Source organism: Chroicocephalus ridibundus, chromosome 3 (assembly GCF_963924245.1).
Source record: "Chroicocephalus ridibundus chromosome 3, bChrRid1.1, whole genome shotgun sequence".
Lineage (NCBI taxonomy): Eukaryota > Metazoa > Chordata > Aves > Charadriiformes > Laridae > Chroicocephalus > Chroicocephalus ridibundus.
The window spans coordinates 29,224,313-29,240,177 of record NC_086286.1 but is presented as its reverse complement, the minus strand read 5'-3'; the positions used below and the strand labels follow the sequence as shown (position 1 = coordinate 29,240,177).

The window sequence follows — 15,865 nt, the reverse complement described above, 5'->3', positions numbered from 1 at the left end:
AAAAATTGCACTTTTACCACTCAGACTTGTTTTGCTCATGGGAGTGATATATTCTACGTTAGTATAAAGTGTCTCTCTGCAAGGATCCTTGCAGAAGTACTTGTGTAGCACATCAAAATCAGAATTAAAGCAGATTCGCACTACAAATCTTCCCTTGCTCAGAGTTATAAACAGTAGCTGAGGTGAAAAACAAAGTATTGATCAAACCGACAAATCACATCGCTGAAGAGCACAGCCGTTCCAGCCACCCACTGTGATAATCCATGTGGTTTGGGGCATGTCAAACTCAATACATATGGTAACTTTGAGCCCATATCCCGTTATTTGTGCAGCCTACATTTAACAAAGAGTTTACAGACAAACCACGGAAGTCCTTTAGTTATTAATCTGATCTGATACTTCTACCTTTTCCATAATACCTCACGCCATATACACTCAGCACTGCATGAATCAGCTTGGGTAGGAAGCACTACATTCGTTCTCACAGAGTGCTTTGCCCAAGCTAATAAACTCCATCTTTGTCATCGTGTGTGAAGTTACTGGCACGCATAAGTATTAATTACAGTGGACAACTGCAGACTTCATTCCACTGCATGGTATAGACATTCAAGAATTATTGCTAGTAAGCCCTTAAATCATCAGGCCTGATTCCCGATTCATACATTTAACTGCCACTGCACGATGGGAAAAAAAAGTCTTTCTACATTAATAGTGAGTTTACATCATTCAGATTTGTAGGCAATATAAACTACTGATTCAATTAGACTATCAGAGAACTCTTTGAAGATGTAAAATGCATCTCTAATTGGAGCTTTACAGATACAGATAATCTAGCAATGTTTTTGTAGTCTAAAATTTATGCCTCAGGTGCTTTTTGGTACAGTGCACTGGGAAGAAACTGGGAACAGTCACTTAAATTATGAGCCAAGAAAAAAAGAAAAGTAGAACCATCTGAGATTATGGCAACCTAGGAGGTGTGAAATATCCTATTTATTGTCATGACACAAAAAATTATGATCAATAACATCAATTTAAATGTTACTAGTATTTTTCAGATCATCGAGAAAACAGTGTAGGATCATTGGCCTGCACAATTAACAAACATAAGGAGGCAAGAAAGTTAGCAGCTGAGAGATGACAGTTATGTGTTTTCCACAAATCAAAAGAAACACAGAACAAATAGTATGGTAATACTGATGCATATATTTAAACTTTACCATGGGGACATTAATGCTAAGAAACACAGGGAAACAGAGAACACACAATGCTTTGGCAGTTTCCTGTGAACACTGTCTCCTTCCAACAATTCAAAATGTGAAGAATTTATTTTGAGTGGAGCTCAAAAAAGTGCCACCTTTTGTAGCCCACCGGCTCCCTCCCTACTGAGGAAACATACTAAATAAGTAATTCCAGTAATTAAGCAATAAAAATAAGAAGCTGAATTTCAGATACCTATTAAACAGCTTCAAGTATAAAAATGAACTGATATTTCGCAGCTTTCCACTCTCCACAGCAAGTTCACGGAGTCAATCCAGATTTTGGTTTTAGTTTGTTTTTACATTCACAGAGATTGGCAGCAATGCGTTCAAGCCTTTTAAATTAAATGTCCAGAAAATAAGGTTTTTGAATTTAAAAAAATCTAGGTATGGCTGCCCAAAATTATAAATCTACTCTTAAGAGGTCAAAAGATGAAACTAGCAGTTACTAGCTAGAATGCTAGTTCATGCACAAATTCAGAGGCAGTTACACAAACTAACTGCATAGCGTGGACAATGTTTTTATATGTGCAAAATTCTACATACCCAAACCACATATACTCAGGTGAAAAAAGTGCATTTATGCAAGTTTTCCACCAGGGCTAAGAACTCCTAAACTTATGAAATTAGTTGCACATCCATTCATTCCTTTAAGAGAAGATCATTAACATTCACAATCTAACAAGACATTCTGCACCAAAGATGGCCACAACAGTTAATAATTCCACAATATACTTAGAGATGACAGTAAACTTGTTAATGAGACAATATATACTACAATTAACTCCTAATGCTAAAATGTCATTCACAGACAGAAAACTCAGATATGGCCAAAAGCAAAAAGCTCCTCATTACTCTTTATTGCTTTTACTGTTGAGAAAAAAAAATAATTTACAAGTATGCAGTTCTTGCACAAAAATCAAATGAACAGAACACATAATTTACGAGACTACCCAAAGTGCCCTTGAAAAGGATAATTGGGAGCCTTGAGACAAGTTTCTCCTTGGTGACAAGGCTGTAATTTTGGATAAGGCTTGCTCTATTTCAGCAACTTCTGAATTCCTCCCCCCCCCCCCAAATAAATTACATCTGAAGGCATTCTCTTGTGTAAATGTTCCCCTGTCTCAGGAGATCAAAAAGGCCATCTCTTCCTCACAAAAAAAGCCAACCCTACTCCTCAAGCTCATTTTCAGTGAAAGTGATAGTTACAGTAATATAAAAATACTTCAGCATAAAAGCTACTCTGCCACTGATTAAAGAATTTGTTATCTGTATCATCCTTAAATGCTCCTCCTAGGGTGTGTTTCACCCACATCATAGACTTCAGGATCCCCAGGAGCAACACAACCTACTTGAATTTGCTAGTGTTTAGTTTACGTGTCTCTATTATTGACTGTAAATAAGTCAACATGCAAAATTCCAGTCTCAAGCAAAACAGCCATTGGAACTCATTCTAAACTTTCCTGGATTATTATATTTGGTTTTGTCTCTTTTCACCATCCCATCTTCAAAGCAAACCCTATGATCTTCTAAATCAATGATCTCCTGAAAAGAGGGCAGATATGTGAGGTCAAAAATAATTTTCTCCTAATTCTTGGGTATTCACCAAGGGAACGGGGGATGTGGGTGGAGAGAGATGAGAGGGCCAGAGACACTAAGCTGCAAACTAACACTAGTTTATATTTACAGAAGCCTTGAGATTAGGAAGGTAGTATCTCACTGAACCAGTTACACAAGTATGCTCGCCCATCCCTTGGGCATAACTAGCAGCCAAGCCTCCTTCTTCCTTACAAATGCTCCAAGAGATTCTCCTGTCTTTGATTCCCAGCTCTGCCTTTCCACTCTTTAGCTCCTTCCCCTCCCATCTAACATCCAGAAAAATGGTATCCTTCATCACAGAGTAATAACAACAGATCTGTTTTCTTAACAGCAAGCAGGAAAGAGACCTTCTCACCCACTGCAATTAAAAAAAGAAATGTAACTTTACAGAAAACCTTATGAAAGCATCATGGTTTCGAGTTAACTTTTTTTTTTAGCAGCTGGTATAGAGCTACATTTTGGATTTGTGATGAGAACTACTTTTGATAGCGCACTGGTATTTTTGGTTGTTGCTAAGCTCTCAAGGCCTTTTCTGCTCCTCACACTGCCCCGCCAGCAGGCAGGCTGGGGGGCACAAGAATCTGGGAGGGGACACAGCCGGGACAGCTGACACCAACGGACCAAAGTGATATTCCATGCCATGTAACGTCATGCTCAGCATAGAAAGCTGGGGAAAAAGAAGGAAGGGGGAATACGTTCAGAGTGATGGCATTTGTCTTCCCAAGTAACCATTATGCGTGATGGAGCCCTGCTTTCTTGGAGATGGCTGAACACCTGCCTGCCCATGGGAAGTGGTGAACGAATTCCTTGCTTTGCTTGCATGCATGGCTTTTGCTTTACCTATTAAACTATCTTTAGCTCAATCCACGAGGTTTTTTTTCTCTCTTTTACTCTTCCGATTCTCTCCCCCATCCAAGCTGGGGGAAGAGGGCGAGCGGCTGAGTGGTTCTAGCTGCTGGCTGAGGTTAAACCACAACAGAAAGCCACTAAATTCCACAGAAGAGCCACTTACACCCTACTGTAAGAAACACAAATCAATTGAACCCAAGTTCTAAATTCTTTTTTTTTTTTGCACCCATGTCACCATAAACAAGACCCAAAAGGTTTTGTTTCTCTTTTATTTTTATCAAGACCACTGCAATACAATGACCTTTTTATTCAAAGGACCACCTGCTAAACAGGCAGCTCTTTAAACTTCAATTCCCTTGAAAGAGTAACTAAGAACTCTCTGTGCCTCTGAGCATCCTTTCCTGTAGGATGGATGTCAGTCTCCACTAGCACGACCAGTAAAGCTAATAAACTGCCTTAATTCATTCCCTGGAAGTTATATGGAGGAATACAACAATATAAGCATTCACCATTTAAAAAAAAAAAAAAGTAAAGTATGAATTATTTAAAAACATTTACGATTATGAAGGCGGAGAAAATGGATCATATACAATGGAAGAATTATTTGTCTCTTATTCATTTGACCAAAGGTCCTTCTAACCAAACATAGGCTGTGGAGACAACAGGTATTATTCAAGGGAACTAATGGGACAAAAAAAGCCAATTAAAGGTTTCAAATAAAATCTCCAGTCAAAAGATACTTTCTATGCTAAAACATACGACTTGAATTACTAACAGGAACAGTCTCTCATCTTAAACTGATTTTCAGAAAAGGGACTGTGATTAAAGAAACATAATATTTTTTCTGAATAACAGCTATTTAGTTTGATGTACAAGAACTACGATAAAAAAGAACCACAGCAAAAAAAAATAAACCCAAACACCAAGTTTTTGGCAGTTTTTCATCTGATTGGACAAAAATAACCCAGTAATACTAGATTATAAATGTTTTGAATTATACTGAGTCAAATATGTGACTAAGAGAAAAGTACACTGAACAACACAAAGCATTTTAGGCATTTACTCTGGAGCTCTTTACTGAACCCACAGGGTCTCTACACACACATAATTTTTTTCTTATACACTGAATATCTGAATTGCCCTATTCCTCTTTTAGTTCTGTGTACACTTGAGAAAAGTAGTGAAAAATGAAACTTTCTAACTTGTATTTCTTCGATTGTCAAAGAGGGCAGGAAAAACTCCCATGTGTTTTTCCTGGAATTGAGATATTAAGAATACCACTGTGTAACAGCAACCATATATTAAAAAAAAACTGATGACATATGAAAGGAATTCACATTTCAGTTTTGTATATCTTTGGGAATATTAATGAGTAATCTACATTACTACTAAATATATTAAACAATATTTCTCAAGTTAAGCCCATTTTCTTGACATCTTCTATGCTACCTGCTAGCCTGCTGCTCTACTGAAATAAAATGCTTCGCAAAAATCAGATGGAATATTAACAGCTTCATTCTCTTTGACGCATATGGAATGTTTGGCAATTATTATGATGCTAACATAGATTGACAACATGCAAAATAATTGTTGGCTGGGTTTGGGTTTTTGTGGGGTTTTTTCCACAAATATAAAGCATCTTTACATAAAAGTAAGAGAGTTCAACAACGGCAAAACTGCTGTTTCGCATTTCCAGGACTGTTGGAACTGTCATGCTATTAATATACAAAATAAACTCTTAATTTTTAGGCTAATTATTTGTAAGGAGCTTTGAGATCTTTTAATGGGAGCTATAAAAATGTATTGGTATATTAAATGTTTTTCACCAACCTTAACAAGAGCTGCTAATAAGCGCATTACTTTACAGATAAAGAAACTAAAGTGCAGAGAGAATACTGGATTTGTTTCTGATCACAATAATATGTCTGTGTCATACCAGAGTCAGAACTGAGTATAGACTACAACTGTTGAACAGGAATCACTAGGTCGCTAAGACGACTCTTCCTTTTTTCCTAGAAATCTATTGCGTACAAAAATACTGTAGCAGAAACACCATTTTGCAAAGCAATGCAACTTGAATCGTGACTGTTCAACAGCTGAAGGCTGTCTTTAAAAAAGCGCAACTATGAGAAGTAAAGCCAGTAGGTGATCTCTACAGAGCAAATGAGATTGAAAAAAGGAGATTTTGACTACAGCTTCTGTAATCTAGAAAAATCTGTTTTACCTTTGATCTCTCAGTCTCTGAAACCAATACACCTCAGATTTTCTTTTTTTTTTTTAAATTGACTCCTGTCTCATTCACAAGAGCATCAATTTTGTTAGTGAGAAAAAATACATACTGCATGTGCTTGATCAAGGGCATATGCTTTAATCAAGAATTTTTCCGGGCATTTAGTCAGGAGTTCAGCACACCTAAGTCAAAGCAAGCTCTCTTAATATATAAGACGACGAAGGGCTCTGACAACAGCAATATTTTTTATATCCTCCCCAGGTAGCTGACTAGGCAAAAGCTGTTTGAGGAGTTGCAGTAAGAGAGTGACTTCAGACGTAGTATTACACGATAGCACATGACCAGAGAGACAAAATGTAAAGAACTGTGGGGGGAAAAAAAAAAAAAAAGGCATAAGGCACTCAGGCCACCCTACTCAGCTTCGAGAAATAACAGTTCATAAATCTATTACAAAAGAAGGAAATACAGAAGTTGAGCCCTTCACTGTAACCCAAACCCAGTGCCAGTACAGAGCTAGTATACTCCTCCTCTCCCCAGTGCCTGAAACCTTGCCCTAAAATATTTATATCAACCCCACTTTAGATAAAGGATCATCTAAATTTTACAGATCCAGATACAGTTGGCAGTTTCTCATTCAATCACACCACTGGGTTAGAAAATATCTCTATGGCACCCCTTTACATTTCCTTCTTCCATTTTAACAAGCCAAGTGGTTTCAGGCTTTCTCTCCAAGTTCATTTGCTTAGTACTTCAGTCAGCTGCTGCAAAACAGCTCTTGTACTGCCTGCTGTCTTCTATTCACCTCTTTTCCTTCTTTTCCCCATAAAGTAAGCCTTACTCTGCTGCACGAAGAAAGGAATGAACCCCCTCACAGGGACCCTATGGTAATGGCTACAACCTAAGAGTTGGTGGGTGATACACTGACAGAACCCACCTACTCCGCTCAGGAGGCTGCACAGGATCGAAAAGCTGACCTTGGCCAGTATTTTCTTTTGGCTTTCAAGTTGGCCTTACCATAGACTCTATTCCATAGCAACAGAAATCGAAGAGGGAAAAACATAATGTCTTCAAGGGCCCATAAAATATTCCAAACTCCTGGATTTCGATGGCTCCAGTCAACTTATAGAACTATTCCCATATCTAGACTGACATCATACATGATGCTGGTAGACCAATAAAAATGCTCTTTAATTAACTTCCACCAGAAACACCAGAGAAAAAACGAAGGAAATGCAACTTCCTCACAGATTAGCATCTGATGCTTTGAAATCAAGGGAACTCCTCTGTACCCAAGTATTTTAGAATGGCCTAAGGAAAAGTCAATTCCTACCCCCCCGATTCTTTCTATATCCTGAAACTTTTTCATAGACAACTTAAAAAACAAACAAGCAAACCCAAAAATCAGTATATCAACTCTTTACCAGTGATCACGTCACAAGATCTATTTAATTCTATTTTCCCCAAATATTCTTAAAATGTTTTGAAACTTTTTCAAGTTATTGAAAATTTGTTCTTAAAGTTCCAAAATATTTTCTTATTAAACTATTTTCTTTTCTTATTAAATGGGACCATACCGACATCACAAAATGCAACCTTCAGAAACTGAAGTGCCACCCAAAAAAACCCAATGCCCACCTGCCAAAAATCCTCAAAAGTAGACAGTTTTCTCTATCAAAAAGAAAAAAAATATGCTCGCAATATAAAAACATCATTAGGAAGTAGCAAGCAGATATTATACTTAAAAGACTTCTCTAGACACGTACACTGGAGTAACCAGTGACTGAACTAGAATTTCCATTCTGTAAGAAACTTGTATCTTTTAGCATTTATTTTATAACAAAACACGTAGACGTGTTGAAGCATCAACATGTTTAGCTATGTAAAACATTCCCAAAACATTCAATTCACAAATATACAAATATTTTGTTTACATACATCATATTTTTAAACAGAACACTGTGGTATTCCAGAATCAAAACATTTACATTTATTTGACATTTAACTACATCTGCTGTATGAGCTGTACGGCTCCAGGCGAGCAAACCTTCACTATGTGCTGTCCCCTGTAACTGTAACATATATCTCGTAAGATGATTTAGCTGTACAGATTCCACAGATTAGTCAGAAAGAAAGCATTTGTACAGACAAAGCGTCCACAGAGAAACCTAATCTATAAGAACACTGGGTTAGAAGACTTAGGATCTGTGAGACAGAGCCATTCTAAAGATGCCTTGTTGAATCAGCTAGAAATTACATTTCTATTTTCTTGCTAGATAACCATAAGAGAATCTCAATAGAGAAAACATGACGGAAGATTCCATGGTACTTCTACTGACACCAATAAACCCCTAGTATGCTATATTGGAAGAGCACCAGACCGTCAACAAGTCCTTTATACCAAAGTGCTGACAAAATGGCAATATAAAACTCACAAAAGAAATAGAAAAATCTTATTCACCTTTCCAGATCAAATGATGCCCACAGAACTAACACACCCTTTTCTCAAAAACAAGCTAACCAAAAAAATTTACCACATTCATGTTTTAAAAATCAAATAAAAAAAAAGTATTTCCACTAAAATCGTTATCCTTTCCATCCTTCACTGCCTCCTCCATTAGAAGAGAAAAACAAAAAAACGTGCTGGAAAGCTTAATGAAGCTCACTAAAAGTTCTGTTTCTATACATTTTGTAAGGAAGAACTCAAAAGGCTGTAACTATTGTCGGGGCAGACTGCTATAAAATAGGTCACCAATAATTATAAACTGCACCTAACTGTATTAGAAAAACTTCTAAATAAATCATTCCTTTAGAACATAAGCAAGATATATCTTCTTTCTTTACTTCACACTACGTACTCACATCACCTCCACTTCTCTAGGACCAATGAAAGAATAAAACAAAAGCCAAAAGTTGGATGTTTCTCTTCACGAATAGTACTTGTATGAGAAAAATTATCAGAATTTGACATTAAACGAATTCTTAGGTATTTTTTAAGCATCTAATTACTCCATCATATATCTGCACACACAATATGGGATTATGTCTTTAAAGAGATTCATACCAGTAAATTAGAAAACAGAGATTTAAAAACCCTACGTCACTTATTTCCATATTAATTTTGAAAACTCAAGTATCATTTATAATCAAAACGTTATTTAACAGTATATGGCAAGAAATTTACCAGATGTTGACAAATTTAATACTTCAGTTATTTACAAACATGAGTGCAGTATTTTGCAAACAACTATTTTCTCAAACATCTCAGTTTCTTGGGTTCTGGTTTTGTCTTTTGAATTGTATTTTTAATTATAAAGTTAGGGAAAAATATTGTATTTCAGTTGTAGACTAAATGGCAGCTACCAAAAAAAGCTGAGATCATGATGAAAATGGGACTTTTTTTCCCCTGTTACAACTTGCTGCTTTTCTGAAAAAACAATGACATGATGCTTACTACTGTTTTACTGATTAATATCTACATTTAGCATAAATGCACATAACAGCTATTTTACAATCTCCAGTGATTTTCAGTCTCCATCAATACATTTCATTCTTTGCATTAAGCAATATGTGCTTAAGTCTAACTCAAAAAAGTCAAATCAAATCCTTACAAACACTCTTAAACTTACATCGACTTACACCCAAGATTTATTTTGACATAAAAAGAAAAAAAGCTGTATCTTCCAGATGAAAAAATATATTTTTTTTTTCAAATGGAGACCTTCAATCACTTCAATACACTTTAACTTAAGTCCCACTACTAGGAGCAGGGCCAGTATCAGCTAACGATACGCATCTAACTGGATATTAATTAATGCCTAATATAAATATATATTCACACGCCAAAGAAATGCAGTTTTAAGTAGCTGCAGAAACCAAACAGGCTGCAACAGAAAGGAAAAAAAATGCCCTATATCATCTACTTACTAGCATGCTTATCTGCAAGCATTATAAGGCTGTTGGAAATATCTCTTCGCCTGTAAAAACACACCACTTTTGCTTCCACATTTCCATTGGCAGTCTACAAAAGAAAGATAAATCAAGTCAGAATGTATCCTTCCTCAGCTGAGTAATACAAATTAAATGCCCTCTGCTTGCAGTTTTCACTCATTATTAGTAGTTTTCACATGATCAGTCAGGCTGAAATCAACAGAACTACTCAAATAAGTCAAAACTTCCTGACACGGGCCAACATCAATTTCAGATCAGGTGACAGTATTGATTATAAGTATGTAGTGCTAAGAATTTTTATATTATGCAGCTGTTTAGAGATGTAATGCCAGTATCATGTTAACATAAGAATCCTTAAGAAATATTAGAAGCTTATGAACATTTCATCACAACCCAGCTTTAGACATAAATGAGTACTTCAAAGTACTACAGCATTTTTCCTGGATATTTAATATTTCGGTTATATTTAATATAACATAGTTTATTTGAAAATTCGCTGCAGCTCTTGAGATAAAAAAAGCTATTTAGTTCACAGTTGTTTTCATGACTCGTTACAAGGATCATGCTCTTTAGCCTGACAATGTAAAGAATCTACTAGTATTTGAAGAACTGTAACCTCTCCCTTGTTATGAAAAGTATGTTAGTTCATTACTTTGAGTTACTTATTTAAAATTCAAGATGTGGCACTGGAGAGTATCATACTTTAATTAAAGTTTCTTACCAAAAAGAAAAGAAAGCGTCTTATCTCTGGTAAAATGATAACCAAAGCATTTCATTACACATTTCCATAACATCTCCGTGTTTGCTCAATGCCTTTAACACATGAAAGCACTTAATGCGCAATTAAGATATCTGGACTATATCCTCAAAACTGTCTTTAAAAAAAAAAAATAAAAAATCAATACATGACTGCTCTACCATCCATGAGCAAGATTAAATTATAGCAATGCAGTTTGAAGATAATAAACATTACATTCAGAACATGATTGGAATCACTTCAATTACTGTAAATAAAAAACATTCTTCTCCGATAAAAGTCCAAAACAATTTGCCATGCAGAAGCTCAGTGCATGTTGTGTTGGACAGCACTAACAGGTAATGTCATTGATGCGAACAAAAACGTTCGCAGGTCACTGATTTTTTTAATTTACTTTCTAACCACAGGGAAAAAGAAAAATCTTTATCATTATTTACCTCATGATAGGCATTCTGATCATTAACTTCTGACATATGTATCAGTAAGTTTTAACACTGCTTTATGCAATAGTAAAAATATGGCACGCTAAAAATAAAAATCCCACACCATTCTTCATAGTACAATAACGAAGAAAAGTAATCACGCTTTCCCCAAAATGACACTCTGAAAAGCCTCCAGTCTTTATAAAAATACACTCAGGATAGACAGAGAATTCAGTCTCTATTTCTATTCAAAAGCCCATCCTTCATTCACAGCTGCCAATAAGCAGAGCAATAAACAGCCACAAAAGTCACATATTATGTTACTTGACCACTGCAAAGTCTCACTGATACCTACTAGCTCTTTACACATACATCCAAAAGCAGGCACATTACATGATCATTCCAGATGGATTCACAGTGTCATCACCATACAGAGAATTAAATTCATTCATTTCCTCAAGCACTCAAAGGATTTGTTAGGAAGTTTTTAAAGCAGAGGACTTCTGTTCACCAGGAATGATGAACTGTGCGTTTCCTTAGGTAACAGGGCAGAATTGCAGGACATCACACAGCAAGATTTCAGTAACTGAAACATACACAATATACATAGCAAATCTCAAGAAAGCAAAAAAAAACTCAACAAAACAACAACAAACAAAAAAGAAAACCAGAAAATTCTACCACAATACAAATCTTATGGGATGGAAATAACTTTTTTTTTTTTAAGAAGTGCACTGACTGTTTCAAAGGTCAAGCAAAAATCTTAAGATACTTGTGTACCTTGTTAAGTTCTTCAATTCTCCTAATGAGATACGGATTGCTGGAAGAATTTTCAAAATAAACATAATCTGCAAAGAAAAAAGGAAAGATATTGAAATACCAAAAAATAATATGTAAAAGCCTATCATTATTAGTGCAAAAATTTTCTTCTAAATCTGGAAGCTGTAAAAAGCTGAGATTTTTTAACAAATGTTACAGCAGTCAAGTATTTCTATGCTGAGATTTAACACGATTTGTTCCTAAATTCTGGTTATAACTGCACTACATGTGCTTCAACAATCATGCTGAAATAAAGTTAAATGCCTTGTGTTGGAGCTTACGTTGTAATTCAGTAATCCACACACTTCATAAATCTTGATATAAAAGCAGCCGTTTCTCACAATCGATGAGGGAAGATTTAAGAATCACATGCTTTAGTGAGTTTCTATATTATGGTGATAAATATTTCTGTAAGATATGCTACCTCACATTTATTATCAGGTGGGGTGGTAGTACAGGTGTCCAAATGAGCAATGTATATTTTACTGTACTTGCTTTTCTTGTCATCTCTGCTCAGTAACATGCAAACTGTATTAAGCAGTAATAGGCATGAGGTTAGTGAGGTTCTTCCAGGGAAAACTGTCTTATAACATCATTACTACAAAAACATTTTCATAAAGTGTATGGAAGTTTACTCATATCCTGAAAGCTGCTCCCACATAACATACAAGGAATTGACATGCAGCACATTTCCTTCAATAGTTTTCTCAAAATTTGTTTTCATCAAATGAAAACATACCCATCAAATGCTAACCACACTTTGCATTTGATATTTGACTTCTGCACCATGCAAACTTTACTTTAAAAAAAAATTGGGTGGGGGGACCATAATGATGTATAAAACTCTTCTGCAATGCTTTCACACTACATTACAATGAAACAGAGCCTCAGGTAGCCCATTTAGCTCGAAAGAACGAACACCATCTCTGGATATTTTTCACAACTGCTTATTAAGATTACAACGAAAAAACTGAGAACTGATGACCTAAGAAGCAAAACCTCCCCAGATTTCAACAGCCCTGCCCAGAGAAGGATTACTTTCATGAGTAAAGGCTGATGGGATTACAATCTAAACGCCCTAATGAAGGAGGATGCAGATGGACGATCTGTGGATGTATCAGCATTATCTCTAGACAGAGGCAGAAAAAGAGTCAAACTGACCACCGCCACCCCTCATTTCCTCGCGTCTTCCCTCTCACCTCAGGCTGCTGAGGAGAGAGGAGGAGGAAGGCCATTTTTGAGCACCAAGTACTTGAAAAACCGAACTTGAGCGGTGCACCTGAGCCACGGCACCAGGAGCACAGCCATATTCGCTCCCACAGGCAGGGGAGCGGAAAGTTACCGGTGTCTATTTCGCCAGGCAGGGGGTGGGAAGAGTAACGCTGGCCGCGGTTTGGTTTTTTTTTTTGTTTGTTTTACCGCCGATGTGTCCCCCCACCCCCCGCTTTCCTCCGGTGCCAAAGCAGTCACTGCAGTATCACTGCACTCCGCCGGGGTCACGTCGGTAAAGCAGGCAAGCTGAAAGAAATCCCACACACACCCCCGGGTACAGAGCCGGATTTATTGTTTATCCCCATAAAGGAAGGCAGGGAGAAACGCCGCCGTTAACGGGAGGGAACCGGGGCAGGGGGAACGGCAGGGAGGGAAGCGCCGCCGGGCGCCCCTCGGGGCGGGCGCCGGCTGCCCGGGCCCGACAGGCCGCAGGGGCGGCTACGCTGTGCCGTGCCGAGGCAGGCCCCCGGCCCGCGGACGCTCGGCGCCGGTAGGCCGCCCCTCGCTCGCCTCGCAACCGGGCCAGCCTGCCGCGCTGCTGCGCCGGGGCCGGGAGGGGGACCGCCGGGCGGCCCCTTCGCCGCTCGCCGGGGAAGGAGGCGAGGCGCGAAGGGAGGCCGTGCCCGGCCCGCGGTGAGGGGGGCAGGCAACCGGCGGCGCCGCTCCCCTCCTTCCCCACGGAGGGCGGCGCTGCCCTTCTCCTCCTCGGCGGTGGGGGCCGGCCTCCCACCCGGCGCGCAGGGCTGGCGGGGGAGGAACCTGCGTCCTCCCCCTCCGCCCCGCGGAGGGCCCGGCGGACCCTTTGCCGGGGTCTGCTGCCGCCTCCCGCCGGCCGACCGGGCCTGGCCGCCCCGCTGGGGACCATGGCGGTTGCCGCGGCAGGCGAAGGGGTCCGGAGCGCCTCTCTTCACCCCGGCGCGGTGCGCGCCACCCGCGGCTCGGGGTGGATCCCCCCGGGCAGGCCCCGTCCCTGCTGCCGGGCGCAGGGGCCCCCGGAGCCGGGGCGGGCGCTGCCCCGTCCCCACATACCTCCCACTCGGTACATGTTGGCCGCCATGTCTGCGCTCTCCGCCCTCCTCCTCCTCCTCCCGCCGCCGCCTCTGCCGGGCCAGGCTGGGCAAGGAGGGAGCGGCTCCCGCGGCCCCCCCGCCCCACGCTCGCCCCCACCCTGCGCCACCCCTCCCCGCCCGGGCACAGGACACAGCGCCGCGCCTCACGGGGCCGCCGCCGTCGCCGCGGCCGTTTCCGGAGCCACCCGGCGGGGAAAGGGTTAAACAACCGCCCCCCACCGCTTCCCTCCCTCCCTCCGCGCACCGGCCCCGGGGCGGGTCGGAGGCAGGGGGCCCGGTCGCAGGTGGGGCGGCCCGAGGCGGGGCGGGCGTTCCCGGCGGAGGCGGGGGGGGGGGGTGCCCGGCAGCCCCGGCCGGTGCTTTACCTCCCAGCGGGGGCTGCCCGCCCTCTCCCGGAGTCCGCCACGTTTCGCGGGTTCCCGCCGCTTTGTCCCCAAACTCGGGAGCTGCCTTGGATGAAACGGGCGGCCGCGTCTTCCACCTCCCCTCCGGCCCCCCCCCACCTCTTCCCCCGGCGCCGCTTTGTCCCCTGCACCCGAGGGCTCTCCCTCACCTCCCCCCAGGAAACTCCTAGTAATAATCGAGAAAAAGTTTCTCCCGCGTGTGTGTGTGCGTGTGTCTGCGCACGGCGTCTGCTGGCGATGGATTTGGCGGCTCCTTTGCCGGGAGCGGGCGGGAAGGGAGAGCCCTGCCCGCCGCCGGCAAGGAATTGGGGGGCAGCCCGGCGGCGGGGGGGGCTCCAAGCCCTCCGGAGGAGCCAGCCTGAACGCAGGAGAAAGCAGCTACGGCAGGGTAAAGATAAGCCTAGCAGCTTGTCTAGGAGTCAGGAAGTTCTGAAGGAGGTGCTTACAAATCATCCTGGCGAGAGGCATGCCTCAAAAAAACCATCAATATTGATGTAAGGCAAAGCCATGTCCCCGCCTTGATAGAAAATTCACAGCCTCACAAGCAATCCATGCGCTTTACAAACCAATTGATCCTGCCGCGGGACGCTTCCTCGGGAGAGGAACGCTTTTTATCATTTTCTTGCAAGGAAGATGATGATTTATTATTTGCTTCATGTCCTGGATTCTTCGTGCGTGTAGCTTGAGCGTTACCCAAGCTAACATTTCACTTCAGCCCGAGCTGCGGGGAAACGCGTTGATTAGAAGGAGGATGAGCATCCCTGGTGTTTCAAATGATCATATCCCTCTTCCCTTTCCCCCTTTAAGTGAATCTGGGACTATTAGGTTTTACGATTTCTTCTACTTTTAGGGCGCTTTTAATTTCCCGAGTGAGTACTTTGTGTCAAACAGGCAACTGAGTACCAAATTCCTGAAATACGCGAAGCTGGCATACGATGCAGTGATTTAGTCATCAACACATTCATGCATTGAAAGAAAAAATAGGAAATCTTCCTCTATTTTGTCTCCCGACAGGAACATCTGCAGGACCTGAAAAGAAAGTCTGCAGAAACTCCTTGGGAAGTAGCAGCTCAGTCCAGCTGTTTTTTTCTAGAGGCACAATACCACCACCTTAGCAGAGACCCACATTCAAATAGCTAGAAGTTAAATGGTGTGTTATTTCTACTCTTGTGGTTTACTGCTTGGTAAATGAAACGGTTTAAACTTTCAAGGCAAGAGAACAGTTAAGTCAAATAGTTG

General features: G+C 40.9%; 1 protein-coding gene across 5 annotated transcripts in view; it reads right to left on the bottom strand.

The window, feature by feature from the left end:
• Window positions 1-14,650, bottom strand: part of MTA3 (metastasis associated 1 family member 3) — a 142,889-nt gene extending 128,239 nt beyond the window's left edge. For 2 of the 5 annotated variants that reach the window (XM_063328575.1, XM_063328576.1), the window contains exons 1-3: window positions 14,182-14,348; window positions 11,842-11,909; window positions 9,859-9,952 (exon numbers count right to left, since the gene is read on the bottom strand). In XM_063328575.1, coding sequence (XP_063184645.1) covers window positions 9,859-9,952; window positions 11,842-11,909; window positions 14,182-14,209 — 190 coding nt within the window. In that variant the 5' untranslated portion in view covers window positions 14,210-14,348. Of the gene's footprint in view, window positions 1-9,858; window positions 9,953-11,841; window positions 11,910-14,181; window positions 14,349-14,587 lie in introns of those variants that run through there. The other 3 variants (XM_063328578.1, XM_063328579.1, XM_063328577.1) reach the window with 2 other exon arrangements.
• Between the last annotated feature and the right edge of the window lie 1,215 nt (window positions 14,651-15,865).